Raw genomic sequence first — 24078 nt, 5'->3', positions numbered from 1 at the left:
GCACACCGCAACTAAGACCCAACACAGCCATAAATAAATAAGTAAATAAATAAATGTTTTTTAAAAAAAGAGTGGGACATACAACAGGACAAAAGGATTGAGCGAAGGGCAGGAAACTCGTGGGGGGGAAAAGCAAGGTCTGTTCGTTCAGATGCTCCTCTGCATTTGTGGGACGTTTGTTCCTTTCTTCTGGGTGTAAGGAGAGAACCTCTCACGTGAGTGGCTCATGACCTGCTTCAGAGGAGGGTCACAGAGGCCTTCCTGTACCTGCCGTTTCTCAACTTCCTTCAGTTTAAATGTGCAGTATGCCCAGGTACCATGTCTTGGGGCGGCGTGTCCTGAACCCCGTGTGACCGATTAAGGAACCTGTGGCCTAGAGACAGGACGTCACAAACCAGGACCCCCGTGAACAAGCACAGGCCGGAGACCTCGGGGCTCCAGCCACAGACCGGCCTGAACCTCCGCATCACACGCCAGCCCCTCATCCAAGTTATAATCTCCCGACAGCGTCTCTCTGAACCTTCCTCACCACTGCCCCCCCTCCCTGTCTGCATCCCCCCACTGCCCCCCCCCCCCCGCTGTCTACATCCCCCCAGCCCATCACAGCCCGGTGACTTGCCGACATCTGTCATGGCTTGCTTCAGCTCAGAGGGTGCCTGTGTGTCTTCAGGCAGCTGGCCCCCCCGAGAGCACTCCTAGAAGCTGGGATGTGACACGCGGCCTCAGGCCCCTCGCACTGCCCCTGCGGGCCCGGCTTCAGGGCCTAGGCGGCCGGGGTCTCAGGGGGCGCTGGGTGGCCTGATGCGGACCCACGGTGTGTCAGGCACCCCAGCCAAGCAGCAGGTGTAGATGCCGGTGTTTCAGGACTGACCATCTGGGAAGAAGCACATTTCCTGGTGTGGTGGGGGTGGCACCCTAAGCTCACCAGCGCCGGGAGCCCCCCGCGGTCTCCGAGAGCGCCCTCAGGGGGCCTGGCCCGCGGGCGCGCTCAGCCTTGGCCACGGCAGCACCGCAGGCCCCTCCGAGAAGCCGGGCTGCTCCGGGCCTCGGTGCGGGGCAGGTTTGTGCCACATGCAGGGGTCCTGACCCTCAGCCCAGCAGCACAAGCATGAAAGGTGGATGCCCTCTTCCTTTTGGAGTAGGCTGTGTGTCAGTCTAGCTCAAGGTTGGCAGCCCAAGGGTTGCAGGCACTGCCAGGCTGTCTGCCCTGCTCCCCAGGCCTCGCCGGGCCCGGGTCGGGGGAGAGCTCCGTGGAGGCCCGAGCTGGGCCACGCCAGCATCCTCCACTAAGGCCCTACCCTTTCCCGGGGACTGGCCTGTCGGTGCGGGAGCCAGCCAGCTGCACGGTCGGAGCCCTGCTCTGCCAGCCTCCAGCTGCGTGGCTTTCAGCCAGTTAACCTCTAAACGCCTTTTCCTCTAGATCTGAGATAATGCACTTCACCAGCTCAGCCCGCGGTAGATGCTGTGCACTGAATTAGGTCCCCCTTAAATGCATACGTTGAAGCCCAAACCCCAACCTGATGGTATTGGGAGGTGGGACCTTTGGGAGGTATTTAGGTTTTGATGAGGTCACGAGGGTGGGGCGCTCGTGACGGATTATAAGGACAGATGCCAAAGAACTTGCTCTTTCTTCTCCTCTGCCACAGGAGGACTTAGCGAGAAGGCAAAAAATGCCCAGAAGAGGGCGCTTACCAGAGCCCAGCCGAGCTGGCACCATGATCTAGGGCTTCCATCCTCCAGAGCTGTGAGAAAACACATTTTGTTCCTTAAGTCACCCCGTCTGTGGCGTTCTGTCACGGCAGCCTGAGCTGACTGATGTCGTAGCAATTTGTCCAGCTTGGTTATTGCTACGATCGTTGCTTGTAGACTACAGATGGACCAGCTTTGTCTGATGGGCTGTAAGCTTCTGGGGACTCTATTATGTACTCATTCTGCGTTCCCTCAGAGAACCCCCTGGATTTGAGCCCAGGGTTGGACCTTCATAAAGGTTTGTTGAATGACGGATGGATGGATGGACAGATGGGCTGAAGGAAGGGGACAGAAGCTCAGATAACTGACTCCACTAGATGAGCCAAAGGACATTACATGGCCACAGCTCGGGCTAAGCCAGTACAGCTTGGACCAGAGGCTAATGTGCTTCCAGGGGCTGAGGGGCAGCCCAGGAGGGCCCCATTGCCACCTCTGTGGCCAAGCGCATGAGGAAGACCCGATATTTTCTACAGGAATCCTTCAGAGTAGAGATGCCACGCTCAGCTCATCGGGAGTTGTCTGCACTTCACTCATCCAGATGAACCAGCTTCCGTTCGTCCCAAGAGACTGCTCTTTTCCCAAGAAGGAGCCGACATAATCGAGGGAAGGAAAACACCTCTCAGAAGTGGGCCTCATCTGGAGCCGGGACCGGGGCACGCCCGGGTCGGGGACCCTCTTCAGAAACATGTTGATCTGATTCTGAGCTCAGGCTTCGTTAGGCTGAGAAATGGCCTTGGGTGTATGTCTTAAAAGACTATGAAACAAGGCGCCACCCTGTTGTCTCAACCTCTTTTCGCAGCTTCATCTCCCTCCCTGCAAGGTTCAGCGTGGACCTTCTATTGCCTCAGGCCTGCCGTCCCCAGTTCTAACCTGTGAGCCAAGGACGGTCTCTGCCTCTGTCCAGGGGCCCAGACTTCTCCCATCTGCAAACTCAGAGATCCCATCGCTCAGCCTCTGCTTCCATCATCATATCCCCTTCTCTGACTCTCCTGCCTCCCTCTTTCCCTTAAATGGACCCTTGTGATCATGTGGGATCCACCCAGATAATCCAGGACTATCTACCTGTCTCAAGAGCCGTAATTCAGTCACATCTGCAGAGTCCCTTTTGCCACGTAAGGTGACGTCGTCGCGGGTTCCGGGAACGTGGACTCGGACATCTCTGGGGCCACTATTCTGTGCGCCACACGCACTGACGTATGATTTTCTTGATTTTTTCTGGCATCGCCTTGCAGCTCAGGTGCAGAGATGGAGAAGGTGGGAGGTGACACTGAAGGAGGGCTGGGGCTCTTCCAGGGGGGAAAAACTAGAAGGAAGAGGCCGAGGGAACTGAGGGCGAGGGTGGGTTTAAAGGATGATTTGTCAGGTCTGGTTAGGATTGGTTAGGTCACGGCTAGGGTCGCCCTGCGACCTGGAAATGTCACCGTGCTGGGAGAAAATGGAGAGGTCAAGACCCTGAAGGGCTTGATGAGGTTGCAAAGCAGGTATAGTGGGGGGATGGGAAAAGGAACTGGGTGCATTGGAAGCTGTGGTCAGAGGAGGACGGGGGCCCTGATGATCTGGCAGGGGGGACAGTCAGGGGAGATGGTGAGATCCAGGCTGGGGATGAAGGTGAGTGGACACGAGAAGGTCAGGTGGTCCCTGGAGGTGAGCAGGCCAGAGAGCTGAGAGGCCAGGGGTCAGAGTGTTGGCCCCGTGGACGTTGATGTGGCAGGACTTGGGGTGTAGAGGAGGGCTTCGCGGCAGAGGTGAAGGCAGATGACGTGAGGAGGCAGCCAGGAGGGTGTTCAGGATGACAGTGGGGAGAAAGGATTCGCGGTGGTCTACCCAGGCCCTCCGATAAGGCTTTTCCCCAGGAGGGCGGAGGAGCGATGGTTTGGGGGTGTCAGCATCCCTCCACTCTCCTCTCCTGCAATTAGAAGTCCAGCGACGTGAGCTCATAACCTCCTCTGCTCCTGAGGTGGCATCGGCAGTCCTGTTGGGAGCTGCAAGCTTAAAAGTGTCTGAATCAGGTGTATCTGCCCCCCAGCTGCCTCTGGATCCTAAGGTCCCTTAGATCTCCCTTCTCCCTTTCCAGTTCCACACCTCTTGGGACTGAGGATGGGGCTGGGCAGCCTGAGTGTTACACTGGGACCCTGGCAGGGAAGCCCAGCAGGAGGACAGGGGAAAGGAGAGTCCTTGGGGGAGAAGAAGGGCTCATCTGTCCCGGGAGGATAGTTCCAGAGGACACAGTGGAGACGGAGGGTGGAAGGGAGGGTCGGCCGGTGGAGGAGCCGGGAGAGACTAGGGGGCCAGAGTGCAACTTCCCAAATGGCTGCAGCTGCATTCCTGCTCTCGTATGTTCCTCCAGAACCTGCCACTCCCCGTCAACAAGTGGAATCCACTTCCTCTCCCCTTGGCCTCAAGCAGGCTTCTGACTGGACGCTTCAAGTGCAGTGGGAGTGATGCTCTGTGACCTCTGACACTCCCACCTTTCCCTCTTGCTCTGGGGACACCCGCCCTTGGGCCTGGCCACTGTGCTGTGAGAAGCCTCGTGTGTAGATATTCAGGCTGAAAACTGAAGCCAAGGTCTTTGTCAGCAGCCAGTATCACCCGCCAGGCCTGTGAGCTGAGCGGCCTGAGATGATCCCAGCTCCCACCATGGGGCACCGGGTCTTCCAGCCGAGGCCCCAGGCACAGGAGCAGAGCTAAGCCAGCCTGACCCTGCCTCTGTCAAGCAGAGATAAGATTCTGTGACGGTATTTAATGGCTGCTTAAGAGCACTGAGTGTTGGTGTCATTTGTTACGTAGCCGTACTAGCTAATACACTCAGTGACTGGAAGGTTTCGTAATTGAAGGAAGCAGCCCCAGCTTTCCAGGAAGCACTCAGTGTGAAGACAGCCTCCTGGCAGGGAGTGGAGGAGGAAGGCCATGATCGCCACAGCCCAGACCCCCTGTGTGTACGCAGACAAGATCTTGACTGTGTCTGGTGGTGGACAAGGAACCCGGTCTCTTCACCAGCCGCCAGGACACAGCTGGGCCAGAAGTTCATCGTGTGAAGTCACCAGATCATTTTGCTTTGTTCTGTTTTGTTTTGGCTGCGCGACTTGCAGGATCTGAGTTCCCCCGCCAGGGGTTGAACCCTGGCCCTCGGCAGTAAAGCACGGAGTCCTGACCACTGGACTGGCAGGGAATTCCGGAGAAGCCACCCGACCTTAACCAAAGGCAGCCTGAATATGCCCGAACTTTGGTCTCATCCAGACACCGTTTAAGATCTAGAGACCCGGATCCGGCAATAGTTACATAAATGGTGGGATCTCTGTGTCATGCAGTCATTAAAGATTATGTTATCGGGCTTCCCTGGTGGCTCAGTGGTTGAGAGTCCACCTGCCGATGTAGGGGACACGGGTTCGTGCCCCGGTCCGGGAAGATCCCACATGCCGCGGAGCGGCTGGGCCCGTGAGCCATGGCCGCTGAGCCTGCGCGTCCGGAGCCTGTGCTCCGCAACGGGAGAGGCCACAACAGTGAGAGGCCCGCGTACCGCAAAAAAAAAAAAAAAAAAGATTATGTTTTCGAGGAATAATCTAAATTAAAGACACAGGAAGATTCTCCTAATGAAAAGCAGTGAACGGGGCAGGGAATTAACCCCACGTACATCTGGGTGCTGTGAAGCCCTAACTGTGCTCACGCCTTAGGTGGTGGGATTTGGGCTGGTACTATTTTTTTCTTCTTTAACTTTTCTGTATGTTGCAGATTTTTTTAAAGGTGGAATGTAATACTCTTAGAATGAGAAAAACATGAGTATTATTTGTTTTAAAAAGCACCTCGTTATTTGCTATTTAATTTGTGGACTCTGGAGATCTCACAGGGGTTAACGTATCTCCAAGAACGCTTATCAAGACACAAAGGTCAGGACGTAGGTCCCTCCAAGCCCCCTTTCCTGAAGCTGTGGGCACGAGGAGGAGGCTTTGTCACCCTCTTTGATCGCAGACTTCTGTTCCTGAGGTTGCACCAGCAGTTTCATTGGAAGCTGCAAGTTTAAAAATATCGGTATCAGGTGTATCTGCCCCGTCTCCCGCTCTGGATCCTAAGGTCCCCTCGGTCCCTCCCCTCGGTTCCTCCCCTCCCCCACCCAGCTCTAGGGCTGGGCGGCCAGGGGTGCTATATTAGGAGCCAGTGCAGGGAGCAGAAATCACGTGGCTGGCCCTGAGCTCCCTGCAGGGAGGCCTGGCACCCATCTTCCTCTCCTCGCTGCCAGGCCTCTCCTCTTGCCAACTGCATGCTAGGGACCTAAACAGGACCTCTCTCCACACAGCCCGGGGACCCCTGAGGGCAGAAATGAATGGGCACCAGCCAGGGAAGCCACTGGGACAGGAGCCTCACCCGGGGGGGGCGGGGCACACAGTGCCTGGATCGGCTGAATGACGGGTTTCTCCCCAAAGTGCTGCGGGCACAGACACCCTGCGGGCCCGGCTCTCAGAGCACCTCCTCCCTGGGCTGTTCTAGAATAATTCTTCTGGGGAAATTCCTTGAGTGTTTTTAGTCGACAGACGCTCCTGAAAGTTCACTCTAAGGCCAGTCCCCAAGCTGGCGTATTTATGAATGTTTGCTTAAGTTAAAGTCTAATTCATTCTCCCAGCGGCCCTGGGAGGGAGGCGCTGTCCTCCTCCTTTGACCCGGGAGGGAACTGGGGCTCTGAGGGAGCTTCGCTTAGTGGCCGGTGCTGCGCAAGCGTGGCTGGAGGGTTCGACCTGTGTCTTTCTGGCTCTTGGCGACGTCGCTGCAGCTGCCGGCAGTGGGTGGTGAGGCCCGGTGTCCAGCTGGGCCAGGATTCTGGGCTTGTTCTACCACTGCCCTTTGGTTCAATTCCATCAGCATTTTGTCCCCAGACCCTGGGACAAGGCACACCTACCCTCACCCAGGGAAAGGTGGCCGTTTTCCCATTTCCTTCTTCAATCCCCCAACTCCTGTTTTCAAAACTGTTGGCTCAGGAGCGAAGAGGAGAAAGGCAGAAATTGAAGTGTGTTGAAGGGAAAGGAAATACTGGGAATAAATACGTGAGTTTTCCCAATGTGTCCTCAGCCTAGATGCAAGTACTGAAAACTCGCTGTGTGACCGTCACCCTTTCTGTGCCTCGGTTCCCCTCACTGTAAAACCAGCCTGGGAATTATTGACAGTTTGGACCAGATTATCCTTGGGGATGGGGGAGGGCTGCCTTGTGCACTGCAGGGTGTTGGGCAGCAGCCCTGGCCTCCAGCCACGAGACGCCAGTAGCATCCCCTCCCCTGCTGTGACAACCAGAAATGTCTCCAGACATTGGCAAATGTCCCCTGGGAGTAAAATCACCCACTTGAGAACCGCTGGGCTAGTGGTGTCTCCCTTTTGAGTTTGTTATGAAGATCCTCAAAAAGTTTCCCTTCCTTCCCTTTATTTTCCCTTCCATCTCCCTCACCTCCTTCTTTGGACTTGATTCCTTTTCTATGATGAGCACACTGAATGAGATGATTCCTGAGACACCTGCCACTCCTGCTGGTCTTGATGTCCAGGGATCCTGAGATTCTTGTGTACGTCAAGGCTTGAGCTCAACCCTGCTCCTCCAACCTAGGAAGGAGGTAGCATGGACCCATTTTACAGATGGGGCAGCCAGAGCAGAGGAGAGGCCCGACTTCAACTCTGGAGCTGGAGGAGGGGCTCTGGACACACAGAGGCTGATGCAGTCCCAGGCAAAGGGGTCAGTTTCGAGTAGGCACTCCCAAAAATGATCGGGGAGGGGAGGCAAAAGAGGCAGATGCCCAAAGACCCAGACCAGGAGCTGAGACTGACCAGCTGTGCCCCAAACTGTATTCCCTCCGTCCCTGGCTAGACTGCACAGCCCGTCTCCCGGCTCTCAGGTGGGACCACGTCACTGAGCTCTGGCCAGTGGCATGTGCGCAGAAGGGGATGTCACAACTTCCTGGTCCATTAAAACCTCTCACAACACCCTCTACCCACAAGACCACCTGCCGTCCCCCTTCTCCATCTGCCCGCTGGATGTCAACGCCAAGGACAAGCTTAGACACCCATGTTGTGGATGGCAGAGGCTCCACGGCTGGTCTCTGAACCCTGAATGACAGCGTGTATTCTGTACACAATGTACCCACCCCATGGAGCGGACTCTCTGAGTGAAAAATAGACTTCCATCGCACTAAGCCATTCTGCACTCGGGGTGGTTGGCGACGTCATTAGGCTACGCGGAGTGATACAGGTAAAGGGTAAAGTGAGTGCCGGAGGGGGCTCTGCGCCCTAGACCACTCACTTCCGAGTCGGTTCCCGCGGCTCTAACTCTGCCGGTTATGGAGACAGAGTTTTCCGTTGAACTGAAATGCGTGACCGCGTGAGCCCCGCGTCGGACGGAGGCCGGAGCGTGGCGCTGAACGCAGGCTGCACGGGAGTCCGCCCAGGACCGCTGCAGAGCGTGTGCTGAGCCAGTCTCCTCAGGGCTAAAAATAACCAGTTCTGGCCCCTGGTGCCAACGCCGAGTGTCGTGGCTCTGGGCTGGCAGAGCCGTGAGCCCGGAGCTTGGCAGGGGTCCCCTGCCCCAGCACCAGGTGGCTCGGCGCCCCTGGGAACGTCAGTTTCCCCGGGTGCCTGTCTCAGGAAGGAAGAAAGGGGGTTAAAAAGCCAGGGCTGAAAGTTCAGACAAGCCGGTTCCTGCAGCCACAAGGGCCGGGATGTGGGGACACTGGGCCCTCAGCCTCGCTCCCAAAGCCCTGGAAAGGCCTCCGTGACACCAGCGTTCTCCTGAAGGAAGCTCGAGAGTCCAGTGCATCTTGGCTCCAAGAAGACCAGAGAAGGCCACGGCTCTCAGGAAGAAAACTCACCGTCTCGGTCCTGAAAGAGAGCGGAACACGTCACTCACTGCATGTGAAGGTGCCCTGGGCTGCGGCTCCCGTGGCACCAGGGAAGGATGCTGATTATCCAGCTTCAAGGGCTGTCCAAGGGGTGGGTGGACATACGGCCAGTGCCCACCTGCCAGCGTGAGCCTGGAGGGTTGCACCATGACTGGCGGGGGTCTGTGCAGTATCTTGATCGGAGGGGTCTCTCTGGTCCCCCTCCCCATCCCTGATTTCTCTCCTCCCGGTGGCTGGGAGCGGGGGCAGCCAGCTGCCGTGCCTGGGATTGGGTGACTCCGTGCCATTTGACCTCTGGTTGGAGCCGCATTCTCCCGTCCAGTTCCTCCAGGCACAGAAGCTCACACTCTGGGACAGGAATCCTCTATCTGCTTCTCATTCATTTTGGAATTGGGAGGGGAAGGAGGCTGCTTATGGGAATTTTTAGGAACCCACCAGGCAGCTTGGCACCCCTGAGGCTGCAGCTCTGTCCAGCCAGCGCCTGCCCTGCAAACTCTAAAGACAGGCCTGGCTTGCTCAGCTGCCCAGATGCTTCCCCCACACCGGGGGTGGCCTGTCCCTCTTCTGGCTCCTCTGTGAAAAGCCACCTCCATGGCATCACCCAGGAGCGTAAAGCCAGCTGGCGGTGCCGGGGAGGCGGCCAGTGACCCGGACAAAACCCAGAGAAGCTGGACTTGACCAGCACCGGGTCCGCTCTCCCCTCCCCTTCTCCTGGAGGGTCCCCAGCATCTCCTAGACCTGAGGACACTAAGTGCCCACGAAGACTTGCAGGGACCTCCCCCCTCCCCCTTCCCACATCGAGAAGAGAACGTTTTAAAAATGTTTTTATTTAATTAAAAAAAAGACAGAACTAACAACCCAAAACCAGTAGTTGGTACGGGATTCACAGGGGCTTAACTGGCGAGACACACAGGGGCGGGATGGAGAGGGCGTGGGGTCGGGGGAGTGTGAGGGCCACAGGCCACCCGGGGCCCCCGTGGGCGCAGGTCTCAGAGCGAGGGCAGGCGGGGAGGGGGTGACCAGAACCTGGGGCAACGGTGGGAGAAAGGCTGTGAAGACCACGGCGCTGAGGGAGCTCGCTCCCTGCTCTTCTGTCCCTCCTGTCGCTTCTTTCTACTTTCTTGGTCCCGAAAGTGGGCCCTGCGCTCTCTTCCTGGGACTGGGCAAGAGGTAGGATTCATCGGAACGCAGCTTTCTCCATGAAATGACGGAAACTTCCAGGGCAGCAGGTGGGAAGGTGGCTTACGTGGAAGAAAGGACAAGGCTGCCTGTTTTTGGAAGTGACCTTGCTGGGGGATGAGTCCCCGGATTCCGCCCCCATCCTTCTAGCCTGGTGCAATGGTGTCATGGCCTGGGGAGGGGGAGGGCGGGCAGGGGCAGGCCACGAGCCCGGACACTCCAGCACTCACTGCTGTACATGCTTGGACAAGCCACACAAAGCGAACCTCGACGGGAGGGAAGGATTTTGAGCAGCGCAGAGGGGCCCCGGCACGCGGTCACTGGGGGCGGGACGTGTGGAGGTCCCCTCTGCGGGCGGCGGAGGATGGCGACGACCATGACCCGGATCTGAACTCCTGGGGCCGAGTCCGCCCAGGGGGTCCACGAGCAGGTGGCTGAGGTAAGAATTTTCTTGTCACTTCTAAGTACGACAGCTACCGGGATCGCAGACAACTGCTTCAGAGGGGTTACCAGGTCTCAAAAAGTAAGAAAGGATCTGTCTTCAGAAAGCACGTGTTTATATAAAAGAGGCTCAGCTCCGTGTTCCAGAAAGCTGTCCCCCTGAGCCCGGACACGCTTCCACATTCTCTGCTTGCCTCCGGAGGCGAGAAACGGTTGGAAAAACGTCAAGCTTGGAACCTGCCGCCTCCGTTCCCAGGTGCTCGGCCCTTTCATCCAAACTTCCTCGCTGAGTGCTTTCGGGGGCAGGGCGAGAGCAGAAGAAGTGACAGTAACGGGGCTTGGGGCAGGGGCTGCTGCCACTTTTTGAGAGAGAATGAATGTAACTGCTCTCCTGGCGTTTCTGCAAGAAATCAGGATGAGTGACCACCCCGGAAGCGGGGGTTTGTTCTGATCTTTTGGTCTCTGCTCACCCTCGGGTCTCCCTTTCTTGCACAAGGTTCGGGCTCTTGTTGCCAAACACCTGGGGGGAAGGTCTGTCCCTATGACCCCCGAGGAGGGGCAGAGCTGCTCCTCAGGCCAGTGGGCAGAGGTGGGGGGACAAAGTAAGAGGCCACCCTTCCTCTGACCCGTGGGATCTTCCTGACTCTCAAGTACAGTCAGTGAGTTCTGCCCTTTCCATGTGAGGCAGAACATTCCAGAAGCAGAGAGGAGGAGCCTTTACCTCACGCCCAGGCCAGCAAAGACGCCCCCAAACCCCACGGATTCCTCCGCAGGCCTCGATGTCCCCAGGCTGAGGGAAGCGGCCCCGGACAGCACGAAGGCCAGAGCACCAGGTGGTCACAGGCTCTCTCCTCAGCATTGGTGTTACCTCAACAAGCAGCCACTGCCGGAGCCAGACAGACAGAGGGAAAAGGGGCAAACTTCGGCTTCCTCGCCTGCGGCTCACAGACCAGAACCTTGGGTTCAAAGCAGCTGACCAGCATCCGAAGGCCCCTGCGGGCCCGGTGAGCCGGGCAGGGATGGGAGGCCCCGAAAGCCTGTTCTTCCGGCGGAAGATGTGTTTCCAAGAGGAGATAATGGCTCGATTTTGTTTTCCCGGGTGGGGCAAGGCTGTGCAGCCTCAGGAGAGCTCTGGGGCCTCCTGGGAGATTTCGGAACCCCGGGGCATCCAAACACCCTCCTGGGGGATAAAATCAGCCTTCTTGCTTCTGATTCCCGTCTCCGGGGCTTCGCTCCAAGCCAGCCCGCGACCCATTCTGGAGACCCGGGAGGGTGGGGGTTGGCCTCAGTCTGTTGTTGGTCTGTCTTAAGGGTCAGATGCCCCCTGTGGGGTCCAAGCCGCCCATCTGGGGAGAGGCCGGTGCCGAGAGGACGGGGCAGCTCACACAGGGGTGGTCCGCCGGTTGAGCACGCTGATGTGCACGCCTCCCTTCAGGTCCTGCTGGAAGAAGTCGTGCACCTGCAGGAAGCCGGCCTCCTGGTCGGGGCTGTAGCTGGCAGCCGTGGTCACCTTGAGGGGCTCCCTGGACAGCGTGTACATGGACAGCTCGCCCATGGGAATGGCCCCGGCGATCTTCAGCCCCACTGGAGATGTGTCCCTGGACGGAGAGGCCTCGGTGGACCTGGAGCTGGACCGCGAGCGCCGCCGCCGGTACCGGTAGCTCGGCATCCTGGCGTAGGGTGATGAGGAGGGAGCCTTAAGGAACTCCCGTTTGGTCTTAAATCTCAACTCTTTGTTTTTCTCAATGTAAATGTTTACGGCCAGGACGCCCACGGTCTCAGCCACAATGAAAGACAGGGCTCCGAAGTAAAAAGACCAGCCGTAGTTGTAATGGTTTTTTTTGTCTTCGTCGCGCTTGTCGCTGGGGTCTCCCGTGTTGCTGGAAATGTAGACGATGATGCCGATGATGTTACTGAGGCCTGAAAGGGAAGCGGGGGTGGGGGGGGTGGGGGGCGGGGCGAACAAAGGCAGAGAGAGGTTAGACCCACAGCTGGGCAAGGGCAGGTGGGCGGGGCAGGGGCAGGTGGGCGGGGCAGGGGCAGGTGGGCGGGGCAGGGGCTGCTGGGCGGGGCAGGGGCTACTGGGTCGGGCAGAGGACAGGTGGGTGGAGCAGGGGCTGCTGGGTGGGGGGGGGGCAGATGGGTGGAGTAGAAGGCAGTTGGTGGAGTAGGGGGCAGATGGGTGGGGCAGGGGATGGTGGCCACTCCCCTTTTTGGTGGGTATGTCTTTGTTCTGGTTGCTAATTTTAAGTAAAAGTAGTTGATTTTGAATGGGTAATGAAGTACAGGGTTTGGGTGAGTATATAATAAGACACAGGCTCTTACTACCCAGTTCCCCTCCTCAGGCAGCTACTGTGATCTTCTCTCGTATATCCTTCTCAGATCCATATCCAGTCTCTCTCCCTCCCTCCATCTCTCTCTCTCTCTTCCATTTTTTTCTTTGCACAATACTCTTTGGCCCCTTGCCTTTTCACTCAGCTGTCTCCACCCGAGAGACAGTTCCCTATCAGGACGGGAGGAGCTGTCTCTGTCTCTCTAACTGCTCATGGGACCAACACCGCCGCAGGGGCATCTACCCAGGCCTCTGCTCTGGACACGCAGGTGGCTTCCAGCCCTCGGCTATGAGACAGCCTTATGTCTACATCATTCCACACACACGTGAGTAAAAATGTGATGAATTCCTTGAAGTGAAACTTCTGCCTCACTGGTGTGTGCATTTAAAAACAAACTTTTATTTGGGGGTAATTTTAGATTTATTGAAAAGGTGTGAAGTCAGTACAGAGAGAGCCCCTTTCCAGCTCCCCGTTCCGTTTTCCCCCATTAACGTCCTATGTTACCATGTACGTGTGTTACAACCAGGAAGCCCACCTGGTGTGCTACTATCCATTTACCTTCCAGACTTTCCTCGGATCTCACTGGGGTCTCCACTAATGTCCTTTTTCTGTCCCACGATCTCGAGTTGTGTGTAGTTGTGTTGAATCCAGAGTCCCAGCTCAAGCACCCTCCATGGAGGCACAAAATGCCTCATCAGCCTATAATGCACTTGCCAGTCTGGGAGGTGAAACCCACTCGTGTGTTTATGTGATTTTCTCTCGTTATAAGTGAGGCTGAGCAGAGCCGAGCTGCCTGGGTTTGAATCCTGGTTCTACCAACTCTCATCTCTGGAACTTTATGCAAATTACTTACCTCTCAGGGTCCTCACGTGCAAAGTGGGAATGCCAGTGGCACGCACTACACTGGGTGGGTGTGTGGATTCAACGAGCTAATGCATACAAAGCACTGCGCCCAGCACACCGAGAGCATGCTTTGAGTTCTAGTACAGTCTATTGTGTTTTATCGTAATGTGTTGTATCATCTGTGCCCTGCCCGGGTCCTCTGTCCATCTTCCTACTGCACCAGTCCCAGCGTGGATGGGTTAGCGTATTTCCTGCTAAGGGCTCAGCGATCCAGCTGTAGGTCTGGACTCCTCACCCCTTCCGCTGTGCTCCAGAAGAGCCCCCACTGACACGGGTTTTCACAATCACGGTTTGCTTCCTTCCGCCCCTCCTCCCCTGCCTGCTGGCTTTGTCTCTCCTTCCCCTATTCTGCACAAGCCATAAGAATGTATATCACATCCCAGCTGATTCCACGTGCCCAAAGAAGTTACCGGCGTCCTCTTCTGACTCTCCCAGCTTTTAGACCATACTTCTGAGGCTCCAATCATTTTGCACCTAGAATTATTCACGGCCTGTCTCACCTCACTGCCGGGCCCTGCGCGTGACTCTGGGTCTGTGCTGCCTTGGCCCACGATCAGGGCTCCTTGATCCAGGGAATAAACGGGGACCAGCGAACAGCCCCTTGCTTGCCTGCATGGCCATTGTGTTTCCTCGCTGCCACATCCTCTCCTCTGTGGCTAGACCTGTGCTTTCAGCTGAGTGTCTCTGCGCCCCGGGCTCCACAGCCCCTCTGGAGACCCAGGGCATCTGGAGATGCCTTTGAGAAGGTTCCTCCGGGGGGAGCAGGCAGTGCAGGGGGCAGCGGGCTTTAGAGGCTGACAGCCCTGGGCTCAGCCTGTCGTTGCCGCTGGGTGACTTCAGGGAAACCGCCTGGGCCACGTGACCACCTCCTCAGGAGCTGGGGTGATGGGGGTGCACTCGTGCGGCATTGGCACTGGTGTTAGTGGAAGTCTTCTTTCCTTCCTCGGGAAAGGAAAGGGGACAGGATTCAAACGCCACAGCAGGATTCAAGTCCACACCCTGAGCAATCTGCCTGCTTGGAGGAGGAGAGAGAATGGCGTGTGTCCCTGTCTTCCTGCCTTGCCCCCGTTCTGGGCTAAGGTGAGGACAAGGGACAGGACAGGGACCTGGCCAGGAAGGAGCGTCCTGCTTCTTCCTAAGGAGATCCTCCTTTCTAGCACACGCTCACACGCTCACACACACACGCTCACACACACACGCTCACACACACACACACTCACACTCGCACGCACACACACTCACACGCTCACACTCACACACACACTCCTCACTCACTACATCCCCCGCAGATGCACACACACATATATTTACTGCACTGGAAGGAGACAAAGACTGAAGTGGGGCGGGAGAACAGGCGCAAGAATGGCGGCCAGGAGCCCTGAGGTTCTGAGCCCGTCCCTGGGTAGCTGTGGCCCGCAGTTCCGCGATGCACACGGCAGTCACCTTCCTTCTCCAAGAGGAGCCGTGAGAAGAGATGGGGATGAGATGGCCTCTGGGGACTTACGTGGGCCGCGCACCTCGCAGGCCCCTTCCTGGGCCAGTGAAGGAAGCCCGGCCCGGTGACTGGAAGCCTCACTGTCACCCTCACGGTGCCACTGGGCTGATTCAGGGTTCAGAGCCCAGGCGCAGGGACCCTCGCTCCGCTCAGCCTCACAGGTCCGGTGTGAGAAAAGGGCTCTTTGAAAGCGAGAACGCCGTTAGGACGGTGCAAGGAACTCTGATGACAATTCAGGAAAGGGCCGCGGGCGGAGCTCTGTGACATTTCTCACGCGGATTTACTGGAACGAGGCCTGGGAAGTCAGCTGCTCCGGCCCTGCTGCACCGTCATCTCCATCCCGCCGGGCTGCCCGGAGTCTTGAGGACGCCACTGGCCGAGCTTTGCCCCTCAGACGCCCCGCCAAGCCCCCAGCCCCAGCGACTCAGGCCACTGGATTCTCCCCTGGACCAGGCGTGAGCACTGACCCCCCCTCCAGCCTGCAGCGCGCCGTCTGCGGCTAGGCTCAGAGGAGCGACCACGTTAGGCCATTTCGGACCCACTGGGCAGGGAGTGGGTTGCTCTCACCCACAGCTCTGGGGGCGCAGAGGTGCTGTTGCCCGTCTCGGAGCCGGGAGACTCGGACAGTCAGGGTGGGCGGGTGGGGCTCCGCCCCGCGCCCCCCTCGCTCACCCCGCCCCCGGCACGCTGGGTTCCTGCCCCCTTGCCGGCCCTGTGCGCCTCCCCTTGTCTTCCCGGCTCAACCCCTTCAGGCCTTGGCTTCTGAGCGCCTCTGAGGCCCGCCCCGCCCCCCAACTCCGCCAGGCTCCCCAGGAGGGGCTTGTAGGGCACCAGCGCTGCCCCTGTGGCCTTCTGCATACCTGGACTAGTTATTCTTATTTTTAATTGAGGTGAAATTCCCGTAACGTAAAATTAACCCTTTAAAGTGCACAGTTTAGTGGCGTTCAGTTCATTCAGTGTTGTGCAACCACCCCCTCTGCTCGTTCCAGAACATTCTCATCGCCCAGAAGGAGACCCCACACCTGTTAAGCAGCTGCTCCCCACTCCCTGCCGGGCGCCCCACACTTTGGACCTGCGTCACCCACGGCGATGTTATGACCTGCCCCCCGTCCTCCCCACCGCACGCCGCAGACGAGCGCTCTGTGCAGCGGGGACCAGAGTGGACGGCTCACCTGCAGCCACAAAGAGGATGCCGGCGCTGAGGACGATGTTGTTCTTGCGGCTGTGGAGTCTCCCGGCGCCAAGGCAGAGCCCGCCGAGCAGCAGGAGGGCGGCGCTGAGGATGGGGAAGGCGCTGGAGGCGCGCACGAGGCCTGGCCGGCGGGAGACACAGAGAGGGCCGTGGGGCTGGCCATCCTCCCGGCCCGGCCACGGGCGTCGGCCCCGAGGCTCTCAAGGCCCTTCCTCTGACTTTGAAGATTCCCATCCCGCCCTGGAGACCCCAGGTGGGTAGGGAGCTGGGTGGGTGGGGGCAGGGTGGAGGCCACCAAGTGATGGCGCCGGCCTGCTGGTCACTCCCCCTGGACGCCACGTGGCCTGGAATCACATCTGCCCCCGTCTCAGGCTCTCCCTGGATGTGGGTCCCACTTCTGCCAGCGGGGATCCCCTCCGCGCCACCAGGGAGGCCACAGCAACAGGCACGAGAACACTGTCAGAGAGCCCGTCACAGCTCATGGACATCGTCTCCGTGAAGCCTCCGGGATGCTGGAGAGTGGATCCGGATGGGCGGCCGAGGGCACGGGCTTTGCCTTCGGCGGGCCCGGGTACCCTGCTTTGTGGCACGCTGGCTGTGTGGCCTTGGCCAAGGTGGGGCCTCCCTGACACTGGGTTTCCCTAGTGTGGGATGCAGTTCGTAACAGGCCTACGTGCAGGTGGGCTCTGCACATCTAATGGCTTATTTAGCAAAGGCCCTGCCCATAGCACGCACTCCTCAAGTGACAGCCTTGATCTCCCATCTCCGTCAACAGCAGCGTCATCACCCCGGGAAGCTCCGGACCTCGTGAGGTCACCGAGGAGGGGGTGGCTGGACAGGGGAGCATGTCCATGGCCTGCGGGGCCCCACGGAGCTAGATCTGCAGCTGTGCACTGCCCAGCGGGGCAACCAGGGCAGCTAGCTTCAGACCACTTCACTCCCCTCTTTTACAACCTGGGGAGAGTAGTAATACCTACCTGTAGGGGTTGAATTGTGGCCTCCCAAAATCTATGTCCACATTCTAACTGCTGGTACCTATGAGTGTGACCAGGTTTGGAGAAAAGTCTTTGCAGCTGTGAGTAAGTTAAGGCTCTTGAGATGACACCGTCCTAGATCACGCTGGGCCCCAAGTCTAGTGACAGGCGCCCTAACATGAACAGGAAGCGACACAGCAGAAGAGCCCATGGGGAGAAGCCATGTGAGGACGGAGGCGGAGGAAAGGATGACACAGCTCAAGACAAGGATGCCGGGGCTGCCAGAGCTGGAAAAGGCGGGAAGGATTCTCTGCTAGAGGCTTTGGAGGAGCACAGCCCTGGCAACGCCTGAGTGAAGACGTCTGGCCTCCACTCCGTGTGAGGGTGCCTTTCTGCTGTTCTAAGCCCCCCAGTTTGTGGTAATTTATTACAGTGGCCTTAGGAAAGGGACACACCACCTGCAAGTGCTGTGATGAGACTCTGATGGAATAAGGTACATCAGGCGCGTAGTAGGGCCCTGGGGGAGGCGGGTCCCCCTCCCTGAGCATCTGGCTGGGAGAGGAGGCGGGAGGAAGGCAAGGGGGACGTGAGCAGAACCCCGAGCTCGGCCTCCCAGCCCAGGAGAAATCCCGGCTCCGTGGACCTGGGGGCCGCCAGGGGACAGTGAGCTGGGGGCACCGGCAGGCCCCCCTCCTGAGCCAGCTGAGCTCGTTTGCGGCCTTTCAGCCTCTGAAGGCAGCGTTTGTCTCCCTGCTTGTAAGCCCGCCAGTGTGTGCCCTGCTGCACAGAGAGCGGCTTGTCTGGGGCAGTAAATGAAGCTCTTCTCTCCGCCTCCCCCTCCTTCCTCTGCCTTCTCACAGCCGCAGGTTTCGGGAGGAGGTTTCCTGTGGGCTTTTGAAATGCGCCTCTGATCCGTGCGGGGCCGGCAAAGGAGGACCGGGTCCCCCTCGATACCCTTGTTCTGCAGGTGGGTCAGAGGGGTTGCAGGCAGCGAGGGAAGCCTGGAGCCTCTAACATCTCCGAGTTCGGGCCTGGCCAGAGCCGTCCACCCCGCCCGCGTAAGTCATGTGAGCACCGTCCTTTGCCACGTGGGCTCACCCGGAGCTCTAGACGTGCGGGCACCAACCGCGGTGCAGGCTGGGTCTTGCACAGAGCAGGGCCGATGTCCAGCCCACGGCCCTGTGGCTACCTCGAGCTCCGGCAAGGATCTGTGTTTTTGCCCAGAGGGCGGGCATCTCCTCCTCACTCGCCCTCAGGCTCGCCGTGGGCTCTCAGCAGCCCTGACACCAGCACTCTGGGGTTAGCACAGAAACCACGCGCCCAACCCGAAATGCGGAGCCTGGAGAAGGGGCACCAGGCCCAGGGCAAGAGGGACGGGAAGCCCTGAGGCCAGCGGGCTCAACAGAGAGAAACGGCAGGGAATCAGGGAAACTCAGGCCGGATGGCCGTGGCGACGTGGCGACCGCGGCCTTGTTCTGTCCTGGAATGTTGCCCACTGCCTCTGGCTCCCAGCTCACAGGCACCTGCACTCTGGGGCTCGAGTTCAGGGCCAATTCTCGCTGTTTCTGCAGCCCCTGAGTGGAAAACCACTTCCCTGATGGGGAGTCAGCTCTGCCCTCCCCCCAGCAGCCGCGATCACAGGCCCCAAAGCCATCACCCCTTCTCCTCCTTGGGCTCTGAATGAACCCCTGGCTCCCCACGGTGCCCCAATGAGGAGGCGTTTCCTTCCCAAATGCGCTTTGATGGCTGATGTACAGTTGCCATCATGTTATTCGGGAAAATCGCTGCTGGGCCTCCCAGCCCTCACGCCCTGCCCCGGGGCACCGCTGGTGGGGCTTGAGGACAGCAGGAGCCTGAAGCTGGATTGGTGAGTGTGCCCCTCCCGGCCCTCGGACCACCTCTCTCGGTCCTGCTCTGGGCCCTGGGAGGCTGACGCCAGGGACCGGGTCATCGGGGTCCCTCGACTCCGGCTTTGGGAGGAGAGTGCAGGGGAGACGGTTATTCCCCTGGCTTCCTTCCCGCAAATGAGGACGAGGATAAGGTGGCTGCGCTCTGTCATAAAGGCCACAGCCCCTGCCAGGAGGCCTGTCCTTGCAGCTCCCCTGGTGCAAGCGTCCATACCTGCCTCTCCCACCTGTTCAGGCCGAGGGCTGTAAGGGGTCCTTCTGTTGCTAGCCGCGGTGTGTTCACTGCCCGTTGTAAGCTTCCCTTAGCCCCGCCCACAGCTCTGTAATTAGTCCTTCACTAAATGCCCTTCCTTCATCCCATCGGAGCGAGCGTCCCCTCTGCTTCCTGCTGGGACCCCAGGAAGCCGCATCGTCTGACCTCTGGGCTGATGTGCCACGAGGCCCATCCAGAAGGAGATCCCAGCACCCTGGGGACCATGAGGGGAAGGGCAGGGGAGTAAAGAGGCAGAGCCCGCACCGATTAACCTCAGGCAAGTTCATGTGGGAAGTGGGGAGGGAATGGCGTGTTTCTCCAGGAGCTGCTTCCGCACAGTCCCAAGGTGGCCAGGTTAGTAAATCTGCCCTCAGAGCCTCAGGGACCATCTGACTGCCCCGGGCCGGCAAACAGGGGAGGTCCTGTGTCAGGGCTGGCTTTCACCAGCAGCCGCCCCAGATGGCTGTGCAGGCCACGCACCATGCAACTCACAGAGTGTAATGTATACGCTAGTCTATGCAAATGACATCCCTGGAGTTGTGCAGTGTGCAACCCGCACACCCGTCCGTGGCGGCCCTATGGACTGTCATTTGCTGGGTTCAGGGGTGGCCCGCAGAAAGCAGAGAGTACAGGCGTGAGGAAGGGGAAAGGTGAGGGAGGAGGGATGGGAGGCAGATCTGGCTACATTATTCCAGGTTCCGGGCCTGAGGCTGCCCCAGGCTGCAGGGGAACCGCACGCTGTTCTATTTCACTAGATGACTCAGAACCAAAATCCTTTCTCTTAGAAAAGAACGGTCCATAAGCAGGTGCAGAGTGAAGCGTGCTCCCTCTGAGTACACTTGTATCGATTCTCCATAAATGAAGCTGGCCTGAGCCCCTAGGGGAGCCGCTGGGAGCAGCTCTGCTTGCGTCTTGGCTAATGCAAAAGGGGAAAATGACTTCAAAACGGTGCTGTTTTTTCCATTTCCAGGTTCCTCCCCAGGCTGAGGCTCCATCCTTTCTCCCAGGGAGGTGCCCACGGACGAGATCTGGATTTAGGGTGTGGGACGGGGTTTGTCCTTCGAGTTCCGGGTTCCAGTCCGGGGGCCAGCCCCACTGCAGGACCCGGGCAGGGGCAGCTCATGGGCTCTACCAGTCTGTGCCAGAGACACTCAGGGCCACATACCCGAGGCTGGTCCCACCACCGTCCGCACGTTCTCCCACAGGCTGCCTGGCACCCAATGGCTGTTTCAGCGCGTGACTTAATCTGATTTTTCAAGACTAGAATGCTGGGTGGGGGAGGGGAGGGGTGGGCAGGTCCAGGGCTGGCCGGGCCGTGTGCCTGGCACAGCCCCCAGGATGCCGGGCCCGGGCAAGCCTACGTCCTGACCTCTGGACCGGACACAGCAATCAGTTCCTCTGAAGACAGCGGCCCTGGGGAGCAGGGATTCCCCCACCCTGCTCCATCTTCCCGGGCCGCACCCGGGCATGGTCCTATCAGCCAGGCAACTCTGCCGGGACACCCAGCACGTCATGGCAACCTTGAACGACACTCCATCCTCCGAACTAACGATTCAGAATCAGAAAGGGAGTGAGGGCAGCACCCAGGGACCAGCCCCCTCCGCCCCCACGGGGCCCACCTTCCTCCCCCGCCGCCGGCTGCCCACCACCGGCCCCCGCTCCACCCACAGAGGAAGCGAAGGACCCTCGGCACTCACGCAGGAGGTACTCGGAGCTGTCGTGGTCGTAACCGTTGTCCTCTGGGAAGTGGTTGATGCGGAAGCAGTGCCCTTTATAGACCCCTGCAGGGAGCGAGGGGAAGAGCGGTGTAAATGTTCCGTGGGCTCCACGTCCTTTCTCCCCAGACTCGCTGGCCGGGTGTGCCTGGCTCTGGGCGTGGAGGGCGCAGAAGGGCCGCTCCGATGGGCGTGGGGCACAGAGAAGGACCGCCCACCCAGCGGGGGACGCGCCCCAGGCTGACCGCGTCATTACGGTCCACGTCAGGACACCCGCGAGAGGGAGGGGCACCAGGACACAGGGACAAGAGGCCTCAAGCAGAGCATCCTGGGCCAGCAGGGCCCAAGGGGACTGCGGAGCCAAGGCTTGAAAGGTGACAAAGACCTTCCCAGTGGGATGGGGGAGGGGCCAGCCAGGCAGAGGCGGGGCTGTGAAGAGCCAGGGCTGGGGCCGGCGGTGTGTCTGGGGAGGGTGGGAAGTCCAGTGCGGCCAGAGGTGAGAAGGACCCGTGCAGGGAGAGGGGCTGTGGGCCGGGATGAGATCTGCCGCCCACCTCCCTGCAGCAGTGTCTGTCTGTCTGTCTGTCTTCCCCTCTCCCCTCGAGCACACAGTTACGGTGAATCCCTCCTACGTTACAGGCCGAATCTGCGCACGGTCGGCAACGTGACTGTAATCCCCTCACTCGGTGTGATAGAAGGAAGAGAGACTCCCGGAAAGGCCCAGACCCTCTCCTGCCTGGTCTCCCTCCCCACTCGGAGAAGTAGCCTTCGCAGGACACCCTGAGTAGTTTAGTGACGGCAGGAGGACCGCCCAGCCCTCCCTTCTGGAATCTTCCGCCAGCTCTCCCAGCGCCTGCTCCCCTGCAGTGTGGGCGGGCACAGTGCAGAAGCGGACGCAGGTCGGGGGACACAGGGTGCCGGGCTCTGTCCTGCCAGCCCCCCGCACGCCCAGGCCGGGCCGCTGGCCCTACAAGGAGCTCGTCCTGGCCCCCACACGGGCCGCCTGCTTTCAGCTGGAGGCGGTTCTCGTTTTGCAGCTGCTGCTGAGCGGCTCGCTGACCCTCCCATGTCCCGGCCAGACCTCCTGGTCGGGCGCACGGTGCAGGCAGCAGGGCCCGCGCCAGGCCGGCCTCCGTCCCCGTCCTTTCCATGGAGAAGGGCCTCGACGAGCTTGGGGGCACCTTCAGCGCCTCCCATTTACCAGTCAGCTGCCCCCCAGCCTCCCCTCAGCTGGGCCCATGAGCTGCTGCCTTCAGAGAGCTCAGGGGCTGGTGTCCAGGCCACTGCTGGGCAGGCTGGGTTTCGTCAGGGACAGTGGGGGACAGTCTGAGGGTGTCAGAGGCGGCGCCTTGAGTGGGGTACGCTTCCACAGTGTCGTCTGAGCCGGGTCAAGCGTGAGCGTTTTAGCTACCTGCCTCAGTCTCCTGCTCTGGAGAATGGGGACAGCCACAGGCCTCGTCTAGGGACCTCAGGAGCGTCACGGGAGGCGACCCTGAAAGGCACTTCAACGATTCTCGGCCTGCGCCGACGGCTCAGGGGACATTTGCTGCTTTGGGACCCAGACATCACCCACCCTTTGCTCCGTGGCTCTTACTCTGTGGTGGAGCGAGAGGAAGGAGCCCCAGGGCAGGCTGGTGTCAGGACGGCCAGCGCGGGCCGCACCCCAGCTTCAGGAGGTGCGTGGGAGGCCGAGCAAGCGTCTTCCGGGCGTGGGTGGGCGAGGTAGTGCCCTCTGCCCTCCTTCCCTCTCCCCCTGCACACTGTTGGGGCTACTTTATGGGCCTAAACAAAGTCACCAAGTCCCCCACGCTTGTGGGAACAGTCAGACATTAAGAGGCTGAACAAGAAGTAAATAATCTCTCTGCAGAGTTGGTCTCCAGGGGTCAACGGTCGGCTGTGCGTCTTCCCACGTGTGCACGTGTTTTTTAAAAATTAATCTTTTTACTTGGAGGTAACTGTAGACTCACACGCAGTTGTGAGAAGCACTGCAGGGAGACCCCAGGTACCTTTCACCCGGTTTCCCCAGTGAGAACATCCCAACCAGGATCCTGACATTGCTACAGTCAGGAACATTCTGCCACCTGGAGGACCCCTCGTGTTGCCCTTTTATAGCCACACCCACCTCGTCCCGGTCCCCAGGCTCTGACCCCGACGCAGGGCAACCACTAAGATGATCTCCTTTTGCACAGCTTTGTCATTTCCAGAAGGTTCTATAAATGGAATCTTACGGCGTGTGACCTGTCGGGCCTGGCTCTCTCACTCAGCGTAATTCTCTCGAGATTCACCGAGTTGTGGTATCGATAGTTTGCTCCTTTTGGCTGCTGAGCGATGTTCCACGGCACGGATGTACTACAGCTCATGACAGCTGGATTTGCGCCCAGCGATTGCACCTGTGGTTTCCAGCTATTTCCAATAACGCTGCTATGAACAGGTTTGGGGATGAACCTAACTCTTCATTTCTCTGGGCTAAATGCCCAGGAGAGTAATTGCTGGGTGACGTGACAGCTGCGTGTTTGTTATAAGGGACAGCCAAGCTGGTTTCCAGGACGGTTACATCCCTTATTTTGCAAAAGGAATAATACAATACACTTTACTCTGCAAACTGCTTTTTTCATGTAATAATGTATACACACTTCTCTAGGCCAACACCTATAGATTTTAAAAACTTGTTTGTTTTTAATAACAAAAATAATAAGTTGATACTACTCCAAAAGTTGCTGACAGTCTTCGAAGGCAATAGCACAGGGACTAGGGCAGTAAAGCTTTTGCTGCACCACTGATGATGCTAAAACTATGCTTCGCCAGGAAACCACATGTTTACATATTCGATTGGAAAAGAAAGCAGGTTTTGAAACTAGCTTGCATGTAGACATGTTAGTTCCAAATGCCCTTCCAATGTATTTTGCGAACCTCCACTCTGCATTTAGGGTGATAGTTTCTATTTGATAGAAACTGTAAATAGGGATCACACTGCCCAACATATTAACAGATTTTCTGACACATTCTTTTCAGTGGCTGCGTGACGATGCGCAGTTATGGTTCATCAGTCCAACTATACGATAGGAAGAGAC

The 24078-nt window shown here is 58.7% G+C and overlaps 1 protein-coding gene and 2 long non-coding RNA genes across 4 annotated transcripts in view; 1 reads left to right on the top strand and 2 right to left on the bottom strand.

Annotated features, from left to right (window-relative positions):
• Positions 1 to 5667: 5667 nt before the first annotated feature.
• On the bottom strand, positions 5668 to 8492 carry LOC141277284 (uncharacterized). Its single transcript, XR_012328376.1, has 3 exons — positions 7866 to 8492; positions 7178 to 7326; positions 5668 to 5755 (listed from the first exon to the last, which is right to left on the bottom strand). It is a non-coding gene; the product is annotated as an uncharacterized lncRNA (long non-coding RNA).
• A 937-nt stretch (positions 8493 to 9429) lies between these two features.
• CACNG4 (calcium voltage-gated channel auxiliary subunit gamma 4) overlaps positions 9430 to 24078 on the bottom strand; it is a 56285-nt gene continuing 41636 nt past the window's right edge. The window contains exons 2-4 of one of the 2 annotated variants that reach the window (XM_033847849.2): positions 20990 to 21073; positions 16139 to 16279; positions 9430 to 12155 (exon numbers count right to left, since the gene is read on the bottom strand). In XM_033847849.2, the coding sequence (XP_033703740.1) occupies positions 11617 to 12155; positions 16139 to 16279; positions 20990 to 21073 (764 nt within the window). In that variant the 3' untranslated portion in view covers positions 9430 to 11616. The remainder of the gene's footprint in view (positions 12156 to 16138; positions 16280 to 20989; positions 21074 to 24078) is intronic. The other variant, XM_073797142.1, reaches the window with a different exon arrangement.
• On the top strand, positions 15184 to 19981 carry LOC141277286 (uncharacterized). Its single transcript, XR_012328379.1, has 3 exons — positions 15184 to 15421; positions 15956 to 17625; positions 17993 to 19981. It is a non-coding gene; the product is annotated as an uncharacterized lncRNA (long non-coding RNA).

The sequence above is a fragment of the Tursiops truncatus genome, chromosome 20 (assembly GCF_011762595.2).
Source record: "Tursiops truncatus isolate mTurTru1 chromosome 20, mTurTru1.mat.Y, whole genome shotgun sequence".
Taxonomy (NCBI): Eukaryota; Metazoa; Chordata; class Mammalia; order Artiodactyla; family Delphinidae; genus Tursiops; species Tursiops truncatus.
The sequence above is the reverse complement of the archived record's forward strand: the minus strand, read 5'-3'. Positions and strand labels throughout refer to the sequence as shown.